This window comes from Pelodiscus sinensis, chromosome 6, assembly GCF_049634645.1.
Source record: "Pelodiscus sinensis isolate JC-2024 chromosome 6, ASM4963464v1, whole genome shotgun sequence".
NCBI classification, from domain to species: domain Eukaryota; kingdom Metazoa; phylum Chordata; order Testudines; family Trionychidae; genus Pelodiscus; species Pelodiscus sinensis.
Window position 1 is genome coordinate 30,154,541 of NC_134716.1, and position 18,372 is coordinate 30,172,912.

The following is an 18,372-nucleotide window of genomic DNA, read 5'->3' on the forward strand; positions in this document are numbered from 1 at the left end:
TTAGTGTGCATGAGTTAAAATGACTGAACTGCAGAGGTTAGTGATGAGATCATCAGAAATAAAAAATTAGTCCTTTTGGAATCCAAGTGCATTTGCTGTGCACTACCAGTCAAGGAAAGCTCTTCTGGGAGCAGCATAGTGACTAATGTGCGAATCTAGAATAAGAGATTTATGTAGAATGAATTATTCTTAAGGCTGCCACTTAGCTGCTTTCACTACTGATTGTACAGCACAGATCTATTCTTTAAAAAAGGGTAGTCTTGAGAAGATTGATTTGCATGTACATGCCCATGCATGCTGTACTGCGATTATAAGAACATAAGAACAGCCATACTGGGTCAGACCAAAGGTCCATCTAGCCCAGTACCCTGTCTGCTGACAGTGGCCAATGTCAAGTGCCCCAAAGTGAATGAACAGAACAGATAATCATCAAGAGATCTCTCCCCAAACACCCATTCCCAGCTTCTGACAAACAGAGGCTAGGAACACCATTCTTACCCATCCAGACTAGTAGCCATTGATGGACTTATCCTCCATAAATGTTTGAAACTTGTTAAAATCATGGTCTTCACAATGTCCTCTGGCAAGGAGTTCCACAGGTTGACTGTGCATTATGTAAAGAAATAATACTTCCTTTTGTTTGTTTTAAACCTGCTACCTATTAATTTCATTTGGTGACTCCTAGTTCTTATGGGAATAAATAAATAATGTTTCCTTAATCACTTTCTGCACACTTGTTATGATTTTATAGACCTCTATCATATCCCCCCCCCTTAGTCTTCTATTTTTTAAGATGAAAAGTCCCAGTTTTATTAATCTTTCCTCATATAGCACCCATTCCATACACCTAATCATTTTTATTGCCCTTTCCTGAACTTTTTCCGATGCTAAGATATCTTTTTGAGATGAGTTGACCTCATCTGCACACGGTATTCAAGATGTGGCCATACCATGGATTTATATAGTGGCAATAAGATATCCTCTGTCTTATTCTCTATCCCTTTTTTAATTATTCCTAACATTCTGTTTGCTTTTTTGAACTGCCTCTGCACACTGAGTGAATGTTTTCAGAGACCTATCCACAATGACTCCCAAGATCTCTCTCGAGAGTGGTAATAGCTAATTTAGTCCGCATCATTTTGTACATACACTTGGGATTATGTTTTCCAATGTGCTTTATTTTGCATTTATCAGCATTAAAATTCATCTGCCATGTTGTTGCGCTGTCACCCAGTTTTGTGAGATCCTTTTGAAGCTCTTCACAGTCTTCTTTGGATTTAAGTATCTTCAGCAGTTTAGTATCATTTGCAAATTTTGCCACCTCACTGTTTACCCCTTTCTGCATATCATTTATGAATAGGTTGAATTGGATTGATCCCAGTAGGGACCCCTGTGGAACACCACTACTTACCCCTCTCATTCTTAAAACTGACCATTTATTCCTACCCTTGTTTCCTGTCTTCTAACCAGTTATCAATCCATGAGAGAACCTTCCCTCTTAACCCATGACAGCTTATGATTTAAAAAGGTGTTTCACAGGCATCGGGAGCAGATGCAACCTCCACACAGATGCAGCACAAATGGCGACAGAAGCAGAACAGGTGCACCTGTTTGCATTGTAGTGTTTACCTAATATTTATTTGTTCCATACTGTAATCTGAGCAGCAAATAGACAAACTGCACCTGTTTGCATTTTCAGTTATTTACATTAACGTCTTCACAAACATTTTACCGTGTAAATATTGCAATTATCTCATCTGCTACCCGAGGTGTTACCAGCCACTGCTGTTTTGTCGGCTCTTATTGAATGGTGATGGAGAACAAGACTTTGCAGCACAGAATGTCACTTCATAGAGGTTTAAAGGAGGAAATTACATGCTCTTAGGAAAGGCAGCTTGTTGGTTTCTCTTGAGGAAGCTGTCATATGACTGATGCTCAGAATAACGCAACTGGGTGCTGAGAATGTGGCAAACTGTTTCTCCCAGGCCAGATCATTGGCTCTGATCCAGGTCCACAAAAGAACCAAGAAGCCACTAAATGGCCTTCTGAGGATTCCTTCTGTATACATGGAAATTTATAAGTGCTCTACAGGCAGCCTCGTGGCTCCTGCATGCTTCCCTATACTCAGTGAGCAGGGTGTGGTAATTGAAAAGTGGATGTGACCCTAGAGTTTAAGCGGTCTCAGGATGAGGGCACTACCAAGGTGGCATGGAAGCATGTTTGCTTCTCCTCCAGCCTGGCCATGCGCTGAGCCCAGCTCAGCCAGACCAGAGTATCTATAGCTTCCTGTTCCTGGTAGGGATATTGACGTGTTGTTGACTATATGATTAACTGATAGGCCTAGGCTTGTCAGTTAATCCTATAAACTACATGCATTCCCCCCCTTGCTGCCTCTGTATCAGTAGTGGAAGAGACGACAGGCAGCACTGCAGAGTCAGAGCTGCAGGGGAGAACTGGCTTTTATAGAGGCATCAGCAGTGCCAGAGTGGTGGGGGCAGAGGATGCTGCTGTGAAGCACCATCTGTCTATGGCGGGCCTACGCTCCCCATGGGCAGAGGCTGCTCCACCTCCTATGGAGCAACCTCTGTCCTCAGTGAGCCTGGGCCCGCTGTGGACAAAGGCCGGTCCCTGGCAGCAGCCACTGGCCATGGAGTGGTCCGAGCTCTCCCCTTCTTCCCCCGCGGACAGAAACTACTTCTGGACCAGCCTCTGTCTGCGGCCAGCCCAAGCTGCCACAGACAGAGGCTGCTTCACAACAGCTTCCCCCGCCACTTCCCCCCAACCCTATGCAGCACCTCTGTCCGTGCGGAGTTCACCCCCCCTGCAGACAGGGGCTGCTGCCACCCCAAGCTACTGCTTCTGTATCAGAGGCAACAGCAGGGGGCGGCAGGCAGCCAGTCTGCACAGGGAGCTGGTTTTTAAACTGGCTTCCCTCGCAGACTGGCTCCCGCCTGGCACCTAGTAGCAGGGTGCTTCCTGGGAGTGGGGCTGGAGTGCACTGGCTGCCGGCCCCACCCTCAGGGATTATAGAATAGTCGTGTAACCGTTAGGAATTCATGCAATTACTCAGCTATTCAGTTACCTCATAGCTAACATCCCTAGTTCCTGGCTTAGATAATAGAGAAAGTTGTGCTGAGACAACTCTGAATATCTAAATTCCTCTGATTCTCTTGAATATTATCAGTCCTACAAATGTGGACTGCATTGGTAGATGACCACCCAGCAGTCAAATTGATCAGTTGCCTTAGGTGCTGTAGATCCATTACTTTGACTGTAAACTCTTTAGGGAAGGGGCCATCTTTTGGTTGTATGCTTGCACAGCCCTTGCCACAATGAGGTCATGGACGATGATTGGGACTGGTAGGTGCTGCTGCATAATTATGAGGTGTTAACCAGCTAGGAAGAGACAAACCTGCCCTCCAATGACAGCATTTTTCTCTCTTAGAATGATGTTCCAGGACAATTTTGAGCCATTGCTCTTTCACCTCCCTGGTTCTTTCCCCCATTGTTTAAAAAATAATCACAGTTACCTGCTTTCTTAAAAAGAGGATTCCAGCAAAAATATCTGCAAAGTGAATATTAACATTTAAGAATGATGCCTTTGCTGATTTAAAAGAAAATAGTAATAAACAGCTGAAATGAGTGGATATCAAAGGAGTGGATATTAGAAATTGTATGAAAACGTTAGGCACATTGTCAATCTAAAAGCAGTATTTGAGTCCCAATTTTATGAACTATTGCTACAAGTAATACTTAAAATTTCTGTAAAAAAAGTTTTCAGTTTGTTTAGTTTGTGCGGTTGATAGCAATTTTGTGTACTGTAATTAGTTACAGGTCTTTCCCTGTATAATCAGCTTTTCTTTTTTGTTTGTGTTTGCCTTTCATATGGATACCAAAGAGGGATAAACATTATATATTAAAAGAAAGTGTGATTGTAAAAAAAACCCAAATGTTGAACAGGGTCGTGAACAGGGGTAGTACTGGAAATGACCATTAATTCAGCTTTCGAAATTGATAAGTTTCTAACTTGGCATTGTACACATGTGAGTTTTTAAAATTAATTTGTGACGTAACATGAAATTACTGAATTACGAGCTGATTCTGCATACTCTTACTCAGGTGAATAGTCTTTATGTGTAAAAACTACATATGTGAGCAGTGGTTTGCAGAATTATATCCTTTGTTGGAAAATTTAAAAATAAATTCCTAAATTCTGTTCTGAACCTTGTATATGCCCATTTTCAGATAAGAAGACACAGTTGGGTTCCATTTTCCTATTGACATTTGCACATATGAACATACTATTCCTAAGAGAAATCTCAGAAATTTCCAGCTATGAAATTCATAATTACAAAACTGTCTACTCATTATTTATATTTTAATTGCAAAGGCTGCTGTCATTTTTCCATTTTGGAAAAGCTATGTGGCAGGCTTAGCAATCAGACTAATTTTTAAAAGAGTTGATATATTATATACTGCTTATCATGTCTTTGGGAGATGCTTTGTACTTTGGAGAAATTTGTCTTTTTAACATCAAATTACAAAGTTTCATAATAAGCAAGAAGAAAACTTCTGTAACCTAAGGGAAGCTACAGTATTTTGTTTAAATACCAGTATGAGATAGGGGAGATTCTTAATTATCAGGTATCAGAGTATAAGAGAGAGAAGGCTGTTCTCTAGAGAAAGACAGGTGAAGAATGCCTGAATATATGCCGTTTGAGATGATATAACCGGTCCTCAAAAATTATTGTAGGTAAGAAGTTTATTGTACAACACTTAGTCCATTGTATCCATGATCCATGGATCATGCTTCCATTTAAATCAGTGGGAGTTTGCCATGACTCCAAGGGAAGCCAGTTTGGGACCCTGATGGGAGGAATGTACCTGAGAGATCTGTTATTGCCTCTATGCATTTGAGATTTAGTCAAGAAACTTTTCACAGATCAAATAAAGATCCACCTGTTTGACAATGACTTGTATGTATTGTGAATATTGCATAAAGAAGACGAAGGGGGATACATACCAAAAAACTAACATACCTTCAGTTGATGGCAGATAGATGCGATTCCTTTGAAGTCAATGGAATTACAGCAGAGATTAATTTAGCTATTGTATTTTTGTTTTGAAGAATGCATGTGTACAGTCTTATCTTTTCATCAATGTCTTCTTGCCATGCTCTCATTGTTCTGAAATGTAGGTCATTGGCTGGACACTGTTGCTATTAAAAACAATATACATGCATCCATTGTTCATTCATTGCAAAATCAAAGGGAGAGAGGGGCATAGGTGGAAAGGGGATATTCTGTTTCTTTGTAAACTTTTTCCTCACTGTAAAACACTGAAACTACCCAGGTATTTTATTTCTTTAAATACAGTGATGTACACAATAAAAGTATGTATATTTTACTTAGGGGCAGGTTATGGGTTGGCTATTGCAGGACTTTATGATAGTCTCCCACACAGACTATCTCACTCTCAATGTGTGTATCAATCTAGTTTCATTTCATATCGTATTTCTTACCCAGTGTCACTAGTTCAGTAGGGCTCTAGCCTGTTTGGGTAAATTGCTGAATGCTCATGACAAATTTGCTTTGCTCTCACTCAGCACTTGCCATGTAGATGAAATCAAACATATTTTCAGTATGGGTGTGTACATTTCAATAAGCAGTCCCTATATAAAATGGTTTCACAGCCAACCTGTTGTAGTGAGAGATCGATATGAACAACTGGAGATCCCTTTTTGAAATCTGGTGGCACAGTGCTGGAAATGAGGGTCAAGAAGTGGGTCCAAGATGCACTTAAAAAAACCCGTGGCTTCCCTGTCTATACCTGATCAATGGGTCCCTTGTAGTTGTTAATAGAAACATTTTTAGATTGCAAAACATCTTAAGTGTATTTGTCTGGTGTGTTAGAAATTGCTCATTAGAAGTTGTCATCATAGATCATGTCTTGGCTACACCAATCTGGATAAACCTGCTTTTGCTTCTCATATGGTGGTTGCTGCCAGCATTCAAGGTAGGTCATAGCTACATTTTTAGTAGATGGTAGTTCTAGTGTCCTAAAGCTGCTGCAGTTTGTACACTGCTCATGCCCAGGCATGCTTGGTTCCTTGCACTTGTGCTGCCACATAGCACACTGCTACCGGTCATTGTGCCACTTGTCATCATGCTGGGCACCCTGTCTTGGGAGATGTTAGCAGTGCACAGTGGGGCAAAACCAGTTCATGCAGGATGATTGGGAGCATCATTATTTGCCATCCCAAACTGGCATCCATTTCCTGTCACTTTTGTGCCTTGTTTAAAATCCCACAAATCTCCGCAGCACTTTTTGCTGTTCACCTGCTCTGAGAGAAACACGGAGCCCACACAGCTCTGCATGGTTGTCATGAGCTTTGGAAACACAGGATGCACAATCATGCAATATGTTCAGATCCACAAAAAGAATCATAGAACTGGTAGGAACCTTGAGAGATCATCGAGTCCAGTTCCCTGCCCTCACGGCAGGACCAAGCACCATCTAGATCAGTGTTTCTCAACCACAGTGGTACAAGTACCCTTAGGGGTACTCGAGAGAAGTCTAGGGGGGAGTACGTCAACACAACTGAAATTTGAAGAAAACTGAATTTTTGTTTTACGTTTTACAGCAGCACTTTATTATTTTTGTACTTTTTACACCCAAAAATTTCATCGCCTGCCCAGCTACGATTAAGTTGTTTAAACAAATGTATTGGAATGGTAGAAAATTTTTGTGTGTGTCTGAAAACTGTAGATACTGGGGATACTTATAATATTTTTAAAGGGGTACTTTATAAAAAAAAGTTGAGAAACACTGATCTAGATCGTCTCCAATAGATGTCTAATCCAACTTGTTCTTAAATATGTCCAGAGATGGAGATCCTACGCAATTTATTCTAGTGCTTAAACACACTGACAGGAAGTTTTTCCTAATATTCAGCCTAAACCTCCCTTGCTGCAATTTAAGCTCATTGCTTCTTATCCTATCCTCAGAGGTTAAGGAGAACCATTTTTCTTCCTCTTTCTTGTAGCAATCCTTTAGGTAGTTGAAAATAAGGAAAATCTTAGCAGTTACACTCCTATTCAATAAGCCTCTGCCCCACTCCCAGGGAGCCCCCTGCCACTCCACACTACTGCCTCTGCATCAGCAAGCAGTATACCAAATCTGATGGTCCTATCTTTTAGTTTAGGAAGAGTTTTTCAGCAAACAGAATCACAGAAAGGCAGACATTTCTACAATATCTAGATAGGTGACATAGATTTCTAATCAGAGTGACTTTAAAGAGATTATTCCTTCTTCAAACATCTTGCCACACCATACCTAAAATTCTGAGTCCATTTCCTTTGTTTAGATGAAAGCAATGTACTGTAAATCAAAAAGTGAAGGCAAGTTTGCCTTGAGGTTCTCAGCATGTGTAGGATTTTGCACTTGGTACTTAGGGATTGTGTGTAATTGGTTTTTCCTTGTTTTGTTTTTGTTTAGAAACATCATTTCTCACATTTTACTCAGCATTTGAGAATGTTCATCCCTTATGACTGTATAGACCATTTAGGAATACCCTTTTCTAGATCTTAAAGATCCCTACTGCATGCTCTTCTGTAGAGTCACAGAATACCAGAACTGGAAGGGACCTCGAGAGGTCATCGAGTCCCGTCCCCTGACCTCACGGCAGGACCCAGTACCATCTAGACCATATTTATCTAACCTGCTCTTAAATATCTCCAGTGATGGAGATTACGCAACCTCTCTAGGCAATTTATTCTAGTGTTTAACCACTCTGACAGGAAGTTTTTCCTAATGTCCAATCTAAACCTCCCTTGCTGCAATTTAAGCCTATTGCTTCTTGTCCTATCCTCAGAGGTCAAGGAGAATATTTTTTCTCTCTCTTCCTCGTAACACCCTTTTAAATACTTGAAAACAGCTGTCATGTCCCCTCTCAGTCTTCTCTTTTCTAATCTAAACAAACCCAATTCTTTCAGTCTTCGCTCATAAGTCATGTTTTCTAGTCATGTCTTTACCCATTTTTGTTGCTCTTCTCTGGAACATCTCCAATTTCTCCACATCTTTTTTTATGTTAATTTTCCCTCTATCTTTGTGAATGTGTTCATGTGTAATAGTCTTTTCTTCTACATATTAATTCTGATTGTTTCTTAAAAGATTATGTAACCTGTAAGTGATTTACTAATTCTGCACACTTCTATGAGTTTGATCCCATCAGAAGCTTTAGAAATTCTATTTGTAGTAAGGAATGAGTCTGTACCATTTAAAAAAGTTTTATTACAGTGCAGGCTTTTCAAAGTGTGATGAAGATGCTGAACAATCTAGAGGGCTTCACATTACCCAGAGATCTCTGGTAGAGCCATGCATAATACAAAGAAGCCAACATGCTTGTTTTTTTCCCTTTCTCTTTCCAGATACTCGTGAGAAGTAACAACCTCTCTGATAAGATCATAGTTTTATCAGGTAAAATTGAAGAAATCTCCTTACCAGAGAATGTAGATGTGGTTATTTCTGAACCAATGGGCTACATGCTGTTCAATGAGAGGATGCTGGAAAGTTACCTCCATTCCAAAAAATGGTTGAAGTCAAACGGTAAGTCAATCAGCACCATTGCCCAATAATGGACTGGGGGAAATGACAATTTTCAGAGAAAGGAGACAAGGAAGCCTGAGACACCACTTGTTGGTGTTGTGCTGGATGTGTTGCCCTTGGTTGCCTCTTGTGTTATTGAATTTCATGTACTATCATATGCATTATGGGTTGCAGCTCAGTTCAAACTTTATAATGCAAAACATGATGGCCTGGCAAGCTAAACTAAAATGCAAGGCAACATAGGGAAGATAAATGAGGTCAAAGAATGGGAAATTGCATGAAAAAAATGTGCTTTTTCTTTGGACAATGAAAATGAAATTTGAAGTGTTTTCAGCAGCTCTAGTCAGACCCCACCCAAATTCCCAAATCCAGGGCCTCTTGGTTCTCTTCTACATTGATGTGTCCAAGCTAGGCAGCAACAACTGAGATCCACAGGTCATTTCAGTGGGACCTGTGTTTCAATTGGTCACTGATTAGAGAAGTTTTGAAGGAGGCTTTTAAGTCCAGGGTCTTACTGAGAAATTTCCTTATAGGCAAATCTAAACTTCCAGTTACTGTAAGTTGTATTTCATTAGGTGAATTCCTGAAAACAAACTTAAAGATCCCTAGTATAGATTTTGTTAAATAAAGAAAGACTTTCTGATATGGTACCAATGTGGAAGACTGTGGATTTTGAAGACTTTTATTTTGATCATATTAACCTAAGAAGGGCCTTATGAAGGTCTCTTAGGCCAGTGTTTTCAAAAGTGTCCATTCATTTTAGTGCCTCTGGTTTTTGGTACCCATCTACATACTCTTAGGATGTGTTTACATTGCAATATAAGCCCAGGGTTAGTGGACCCTGGAGTTGCGAGCCACATCAGTGTCCACACTTGCTGTTGACAGTTTCTGGATGCAGGCTCCAAACCCAGGACTCCACAGTATGCAGACCTAACTCAGACCACCATGTCCAATGGTTCTTAGCACACTCTCTAGCTATGGTCACTTTTGCCCTCACTTCCTGGTACAGTGTGAGTAAACTTGACTGTCCATCCCACACCTTACAAGAAATCACGGCAGCCTGCCAAGTTCCCAACATAACCCACCTATATTTTGGGTTTGCAAATTCCCAAGACTTGTGGCTCGCTCCAGTGAAGAGTCATCATTTGAAGTGCTTCTTTTGCTTGTGCTTTCACTCATGTTTCAGCAAACAGGCAGAACATCCAGGAGATGCTGGTGAACATTCCAGCATCGTTTTCTGTCCTATTGAAGGCACCTAACAGAGGAGGAGGATACACAAATAGAAACATAGAAGACTTGAACTGACTGATGCTGCTTGTGATTCTCAGTATAGCTGCTGATGCCTCCTATGTAGACAGGTACTTATGAAGCAAGGCCACAAACACTGACTGTTGGGACCCCATTGTGATGCAGACCTGGGGTGACCAGCAGTGTGTCCACAACTTCTGCATGAAGAAAGCTACATTTCTGGAGTGTGTGACCAGCTTGCTTTGGCCCTTCGGTATCAAGAAACACAAATGCAGGTAGCCACATTGGTCTAGAAGCAGGTTGTTATAGCAGAAAGCTGATTGCCTCCAGACTACTACAGATCTGTTGCTAACTAATTTAAGTCTACTATGGGGAAGATGACTGTGGAAGTTTGAGACCAACAGCATGTGATTTACCCAAAAGTAGGAGATAAAAATAATAATCCTGAGGTAATTACTGGTTTTCCAGAATGGGATTTCCAGACTTACCAGGGCCATTGATGGGACTGGTGCCCACAGTTTGCCCTCCTCAAGAAGCACATGAGAATGTAAACAGTGAAGTGCATTACTCTACTGTCACGTGGGCCTTTGTGGGCCACAAAGACCAATTTGTGGACATCAACATGGCTGCACTGGATAAGTTCATCCCGCCTGGGTTCTCTGACAACCAGGAGTCTGCATTTGTGCACAGCCTGAGCCACTATTATGACTACAGTATTGCCATAGAGTTACCGTACCCACCGTTATTCTGGGGGATCTTGCTCAGCCCCTTTTGTGGTGGCTTCGGAAACCATATCTTGATTTCAGAGGCCCAGGCAAAAAGTTTACTTATGCACCTGAGCGGCAGCAGAATAGTGATGACTGAACGTGTGTTTGGCAAATTGAAATCCTGTTGGTGCTGTTTGCAGGCCTGTTTGGATTCCAGTTTCATCAGGACTGACTGCATCACTGTGGCTTGCATTGCTCTTCACAGTCTTTGGGAAGCCCCAGGCCAGCCATTTTCCTGTGAATGGGGCTGTGCCAGTAATGGATGCTGAACCGGGAAGTGTACCTATCACAGCTGGGGCAGGATGGACCCAGGCAACGCAAATCAAGGATGCTCTCTGCTCCCTCATTATGCATTTACATGGGAGAGTGGTGTGTTTATTATGAATGTGCTTTTACAATAGTTATAGTAAACGAGGTACAGCCATGTCTTGTCATGAAATAGGGCTGTGCGGTTAGGGATTGATTGTTATGGATTGTACTTGTGAATGATACAACTGTCTATGAAATGGGGGAGAAGGGAGTATATGACAAGAACCGTAGATTTAATGCATGGCTTAATGTCGACAATGTATTGAGAAATAGTATTGGGTGCAAAATACCAGTTGGCCTTTCTCGTGTGCTTATCTTTATTATGTGATGTTTTGGAACTGAAATGTTCTTAATAAAAGAAAAGCCCTTTCTTTTTTTAACATGTTTTTTCTCATCCATGACCAGGCAGGTCAGCTGTCACAACACCAAAACCAGTAATAAAACAGTGCACAAACCAAACATTTATCAGTAAAACATTGCTGACAAATAACCCTCTACTGTTGTGTGTCCCGTTCTCTTTTCCCTTCCCTCTACATTTAGCACATTCTTGGTGCCACTGCAGGGTGGGGAGGCGTTTGCAGAGGTGATCTTCCACACAGGAATAGAAGCCTGTAAGGGGCTGAGCGTTCGTATGAGGATTTGCTCTGTTCAGCTTATTTGAAGTCCCAATGTCATGGCCATCCAGCCATTGAATAGTTCAACGTGTTCCTGGTGTCCCGCACGTGGTTCCATGGAATGGGCCTCGGACATGGTATGGGTGCAGCAGGAGTCTGTACTCTGGCAGCCACAAGCATAAATAGCCTTTCAAACTGGTCTTTCTGCTGGGCTCTGTCATCTCTCTCAGCTGATGTTCCTGCTACAGAAACTGCACTGCAGGCCTTTGCTGGTGTGCTGAAATTCTGTGGTCTTGCTCGGCACCCCACCTGTGCCTTTCTACTCACTCTGGTTCTGCACCCTCTTGTCGGCACCATCTTAAATGTCCATTATAAATTCGTCACGGAAACACTTCTATTTGGACTGGTCAGTTACAGTTTTATGTCCCAAGGACCTGCTGCAGTGGGCCCATATTGCTGAGATGGAAGGACCAGCAGAGGTTGAAAGACCATCACAAGTTGAAGGGCCAAAGAGCAGCTATCAAACAATGCTTCATTGTTTCAGTACTTCACAACAGGTGCAGTCATCTGCAGGCAAAAGCGCATTGTGGAATCTCCATGGCCAAAAAAGTATCCAGGAGCTTTGTGGATACAGCTCAGTTAATCACAGAGAAAAGACGGAACAAACAATGGTGAAAAGCCTCAGAGGGGTAGCTGTGTTAGTCTGTAAGTGAAAAACCATAAAAACCCCGGAATAGTTCTGCAGCAACTTAGAGACTAGCAAATATTATAGATGGTATCATGCACTTTCGTGGGCACAACCCACTTCTTCAGATGAATGGTGAGTTACTATTTAGAATTGTTACTTGTTCAAAAATGGCAGCCCTGGTTGGTCTGTGGGGAATGGTGGAGGAGCATGCCAAAGACACATTCAGACTTACAGTGACAGAACTGTCCATCTGTGAGTGAAGAGGGCTGGTGACTTACAGAAAAGGGCCTGGATAATATGCCCTTCCTCAAAATTTGACTGCTGGTCTAGAGTTTCTACTACAGGAAAAGTTTGTGGCTGTCAGTGCCAGGGACTAGATACAAATTTATGGGTAAATCAATAGGCTAGAGTATTAGCATCCACATGAATTATCGCCACCCCATGGCTCCTGAGGGGCTCCACAGGGATGCTCAAAAAACTAAGCAGCCAACCTCCTTTTCTCCCTTCCCATTCCCCCACCGCCAGCACATTTGTGAACGACATAAAAACCCTGGCCATACTCTGGGTATACATTTCATCACCTTTGGACTGTATTCAATCTTCCCCACCCCCAGCCTACAGAGTTTTCTGTTTTACAGGTGGCTTGTAACGTTGTGCTGTGCTGTACAAATCAGGCGTTATAGAGTAAAAGGGAAGGCAACCCACAGCACTTCTTTTAACACCCCAGCACCTCTCTGTAAGAATGTTCAAGTTTCTAGTAACAAGTTAATTTCAAATGCTTGTTTGCGCTTCTCAGACTCCATTTTGAATTTCACCTGGTGGTCAGGGTCGGGGGCAGAAGGGTGATGCCATTGTACCACCATGTAGTCCACCATTAGCAGATACACACTGCTGCTGTGGCTTGTAATACATTTTTTTATTGGGTCATAAACTGGAAACCCTTCCAATCCCTATATTAATAACAACTAACATGGTGCCAAAAATGTACCGAGCTGAGGAGTTCCTTCTGCCTCTTGTGTTTCTGCTGCCAGTTCTGTAGCTGGTGCTTTCTGAAGGGGGCATTAGAAAGCTCCTTCGAGGAGGGACCTTCAAGTAGGGACCCTAGCAGCAAAGCCTCCTTGGGGACCAGTTTGAGCACAGAAATCACTTGGGTAGTCTCATCTGGAGTGGCTTTAGAGGTGAGAAGGCCCCTGTCCTGCCTAACCAGGCTGGTGGCTCAGTGCAAAGCACAATATCCAGAACGTGGTCAAACTCCTTGAAAAAGAGGCAGGGTGATGGTGAATTCAGCGTGGTTCTTATGTTGCTTAGTCTATTGCCTGCAGTGGTCCAGCAAATTCCCAATGCTGCAGGCTTTTCTGGTATTTCTTGGAATGTGTCGTCATTCCTGGAACTCTTGCTAAAGTCAAACTGTTCATCTCATCCCAGGGATTAACCAGAATCAGGCTGTGGTCCCTTGACTAGCTAGCAACATGTTTGGCAAAGGACGTTTTTGTGTCAGTGGCCATAACAGATGAAGGAAATGGTTCACTGTCATTGCAAGTGAGCAGACAGAATAAAATTGAACACTTAAATGCTGAGCAGCTGTACTGGAGCCATGAAGTGGCTTCCCTTTACCTAGGTGTTGATTAACGAGAGCATACTATGAGACTGTAAGACATGTTTTCGACTCACAGGACTAAAAACTTGAGGGGGTGGGAGAGGAAGGCTGAGTCTGGTCTACGTCCTTACTGCAATAGATAGAGTTTGAACCCAAGTCAACCCCCCCCCCCACACACTACAAAGTTCTGAGACCAGCTCTGAGTCAGACAAAATGGTGTGCAGATGGAAGGAGGGTTTGGGTTTGAGCCTGAGTGTGAGCCTGGGCTTTCATTGTAATGTGGACATACCTTACAGCCTGATTTTCAGAAGTTGTGATGACTTACAGGTGGTAGTATCTTCAGTTGGAATTGTGGGTGCTTAGCACTTCTGCAAATTGGGCCCTTTGCAACTGAAATTGGACACTTAAAAATCTAAGGGAATCAAAAATGAATGGACATTTGAGGACGTAGGCCTTAATTTACCTGCATCTCTTTCCCTATCTAGATCATGTAAATGAAACTTATTTATTTTTACCTCACATGTTAGAATTAATTATTATTTGCCGTGTTGTTGTGGCTGTGTGGGTCCCATGGTATTAGTGAGACAAAATGGGTGAGATAATTCTTTTATGAGTAAAAAAGACAAGTTTTCAACTGAATTGATCTCAGATTTGAAGAGCTCTGTGCAACTCAAAAGCTAGTCTGTTTTACCAACAGAAATTGGTCCAATAAAAGGTATTACCTCACCCACCTTGTCTCTCCAGAATTAATTATTTTTATAGAACATATTGATGAAAAATGCTATATAAGTGGCAAGTGTGCAGAAGCTGAAGCAGCATGGTCTTACACACAATTTTAAAAATCTTTAGTCCCCATCCTGGTTCGTCTCTGCACAAGTATTAGTATTCTCCAAGCAGCAGGTCTTAAAAGGCACATTTTTTAACTGAGTGGGTGTGTGATTCTTTTCGAAATTCCTGTGGTCTCTTGCTACATGGTGTTAGAAAGCGGGTTGTTCTTTTATCCATGCAGCACATTTTACATTGGTTAAAACAGATGTTTGAAGAAACATGTTTCAGTCCAAAAATGACTGCTCCCCAATGATTCACAAACAAGAGTGTACATAATAATATTAATAATAATAATTAATAATGAATAATAAATTTATTATATTTAAGTCTTATCAAGCAGCCTAATCCACTGCCCACTGAAATCAGTAGAAGAATTCCCATTGACTTTAAGTGGCCATTGAATTCAGTCCCTAATTAATATAGATCTGGAAGTAAGGACATCTGGATTCTTTCCCCAGATCTGCCAATACCTTATTGTGTGAGGTATGTAAACCTCTATATGCCTCCATTTCACCATCTGTAAAATTGATACAATACTTCTCTTTCCATGTTTGAGTTTTATTTTCTTACTGTTTTGTAAAACATTTTTGAGAAATCTTGAGTCAAAGTCCTATGTAATTATTATGTCAAGCTGCTAATGCTAGACCCCTTGAGGATTAGCTAGTTGGTTCTCTGAAGTTTGATTTATGGTTGAATCTGTTGACATGTTTTCTATGATAAAATCAGCTATAAATATGCATGTTTCGCCAATTGTGGAAATGGCGAAAAGTTTTTTAGAGTAACATCTTACATTTTACTTAATTCAAAGAAAGATAAAATGATTTAAATGTTTAATATGGAGACATAAACTTGTAAGGCTTTATCATTCGTGACAGGCTTTCAAAATATCCTGACCCACTTCGTAAGTGGATATTTTCGTTATTGATTGCTTTAACCTATAACTGCATTTCAGTAAACTACATATTACCTATAATGGGATTAGATGTTAATCTGTTTGAGATGCAAAGCAATTATTGCTTGTTTGTATTTTCTGTACATGTTTCCATAGGGCTAAATGGATGTTTGTATTGTGCTACTGTATATTATCTTTTGTTTACTAGGAATGATGTTTCCAACATTTAGTGACATTCATTTGGCTCCTTTTTCTGATGAGCAGCTCTACATGGAACACTACTCCAGAGCCAATTTTTGGTAATGATTGTTACTTTTTTTAAAACAATTTTTGCTTCGCAACTCAGGAAAGGTTTTAAAATGAAACTCATTCTTGGAATCTGAATGAAGAGGAGCAAAGCATATGGGAGAAAATCTTGATTTTCCATGTTCATTTACTTTAACTTGATCCACAGCTATGCTGTGTAAACCTATCAGATCTCACAACCTGATCCCAGTCTGCTCTGCTCCCTGGACTCCCAGCCTTGTCACTCAGGGGAGTGGACTTAAGGGAAGATGTGTAACCGCCCCTGCACTCACTGGCTGTGGGAAGCAGAGCAGTACAGCTGGGACCCAGCCTAGGGTGATATGGGGTGGTTGTCCAGGGCCCCACACCATGCTAGGGACAGCCCTACCTAGGGCTGTATGTATGTTCCTGGCCTGGTCCAGCTCAGCCTATAAGTGGTTGAGGATGCATAACTTCAGGGTCAAGGGTGCCAGCCCCGGCAAAAGCTGCCTCACAAGAAAAGTAGATGCTACAAGCACTGCCCAAACTACCCACCTTCGGCCTCTGCCCCATCAGGCTTGCCCCAAAATAAGCAGGGAGCCAAAAAATCATGTTGGGAGTGCACCTTAGGGTGACCTACCAGACTGTTTCCTGGTTCCATGTACTCCATTTTTTCCAACTGCCTTTCCTTTTTCCTCCCTATGTGGACAGCCATAACCTCAGACACAGGACCTGTTGGGTCCTGAACATGGTATTGCAGTTTCTTTCCACCCATCTACTCCCATCCGTCTTCAGAGACCCTTCTCACAAGAGTGCCCTTGTGCAGGAGGTTCAGGAGCTGCTGTAGTTGGGTGTGGTAGAGGAGGTTCTTCTCACGTTCAGGAACAGAGGGTTCTGTTCCCGATATTTTTAAATCCGAGGTGAAGGGTGGTCTCTGTTCCATCCTTGACCTGCAAGGCCTTAACAGATAAAAAGCCTGACATTTTGCGTGGCCTCCCCAGCCTCTATTATTCCTTCCCTAGATCCAAGAGACTGGTATGCCCCCCTGACACCTACTTTTTCATAGTGATCTTCCTGGGTCACAGGAGCTTCCCCCGCTTAACAGTGGGTACTGTCTACTACCAGTTTGTGATCCTCCTGTTATAGCTTGGCTATGGCACCACAAATGCACCAAGGGTGTTTACCAAGTGCATGGCTGTGGTGGCTGCTTACGTTACACACTTGGGCATCCAAATCTACCCAAACCTTGTTGGCTGGTTCGTGAAGGGCAACTCCAACGTTCAGGACCAATGAGACGTCGCAGTTCTACAAGCCACATGCTGTTCCCTAGGCCTACTAGTCAATGACAAAAAAGTCCACATTGGTTCCAGAATAAAGGATAATTCATTGGACTGGGACTCAACTCTACCTGTGTGAGAGCATTCCTACTGCTAGACGGATTTCAGACCCTCTCCCCCAAATCTTTTTGAATTTTTTGTTCCTGGATGTATACATTCCTATTTAGCTGTATTAAAATGCGTATTGTTTGCCTGGGTCCTAGATTGCTCTGCAACAGTGACCTGTCCTCTTTCTTCAGTATTTATCACTCCCGCAATTTTTGTGTCATCTGCGATCATCAGTGATGATTTTAAGTCATTGGTATTGATCCTTGTGCAACCCCACTAAAAACATATCTGCTGATGAAAAATTCCCCATTTACAGTTACGTTTTGAGACCTATCGATTAACCAGTTTTTAGTCCATGTAATGTATGCCATGTTAATTTTCTGTCATTCTAGCTTTTTATTCAAAAAATTCATGTGGTACCAAGTCAAATGTTCTACAGAAGTCAAAGTATATTACATCAACACTATTACCTTTATCACTCAAGCTTGCAAAATGTTTTTAAAATGTTTTCAAACCCTATCTATAATTTCAGTTTCTCCCCACTTAATCTTTAGCTTCTGCTCTTGGTTGTTCTCAAGAGTGCAAAAAATATGACAAACTACAAGTTGGATGGAATAGGGCCTATATTTTGTTTTTTCCCCCATCTGCCAGCTTCCTCGGGAACCCATAGTAGAAACTCAGGGTTTGGTTAATAAGGATTGTTATTGCTCAGTGAGGGAAATTGATGTCGAATTAGCAGTCTGAAGCAGAAACACATCAGTTTTTTCACAGGGCCTTACAGAACTAGCTGTTACTGGCAGTATCCAAGCATTTAACTGTAAGGTTGCTTATGATATTCCATCTCCATTGTTAGGGAATTTAAAACTTCAGTTTGACAGTTTACAGGTGGGGAATACAAATGGTATGATGTACACATAAATATTTTGTCTTAATCTGTCTTTGCATATTCAGTATGTATATTGTATCTGTACTAATAGCAGAAAAATCTACTTGTCCCTGACATTAATAAATGCCATAAGCTCTTAACTGCTGATGTTCTAGTGACATCTACAGATTGTTTCTTAACATAAATATCCAAGCAAAGAGTACCTGCAAAATGACATCTAGAGCTAATACATACATTGTGTCTCAGAATTGCACATTGATACAATTATTCAGGCGAACACGCAAGAA

General features: G+C 41.6%; 1 protein-coding gene across 2 annotated transcripts in view; it reads left to right on the top strand.

Moving 5' to 3' along the window:
* Positions 1–18,372, top strand: part of LOC102449863 (histone-arginine methyltransferase CARM1-like) — a 142,527-nt gene that overhangs the window by 101,670 nt on the left and 22,485 nt on the right. For both annotated transcript variants that reach the window (XM_075931655.1, XM_006129900.4), the window contains 2 exons: positions 8,430–8,607; positions 15,759–15,849. In XM_075931655.1, coding sequence (XP_075787770.1) covers positions 8,430–8,607; positions 15,759–15,849 — 269 coding nt within the window. The remainder of the gene's footprint in view (positions 1–8,429; positions 8,608–15,758; positions 15,850–18,372) is intronic.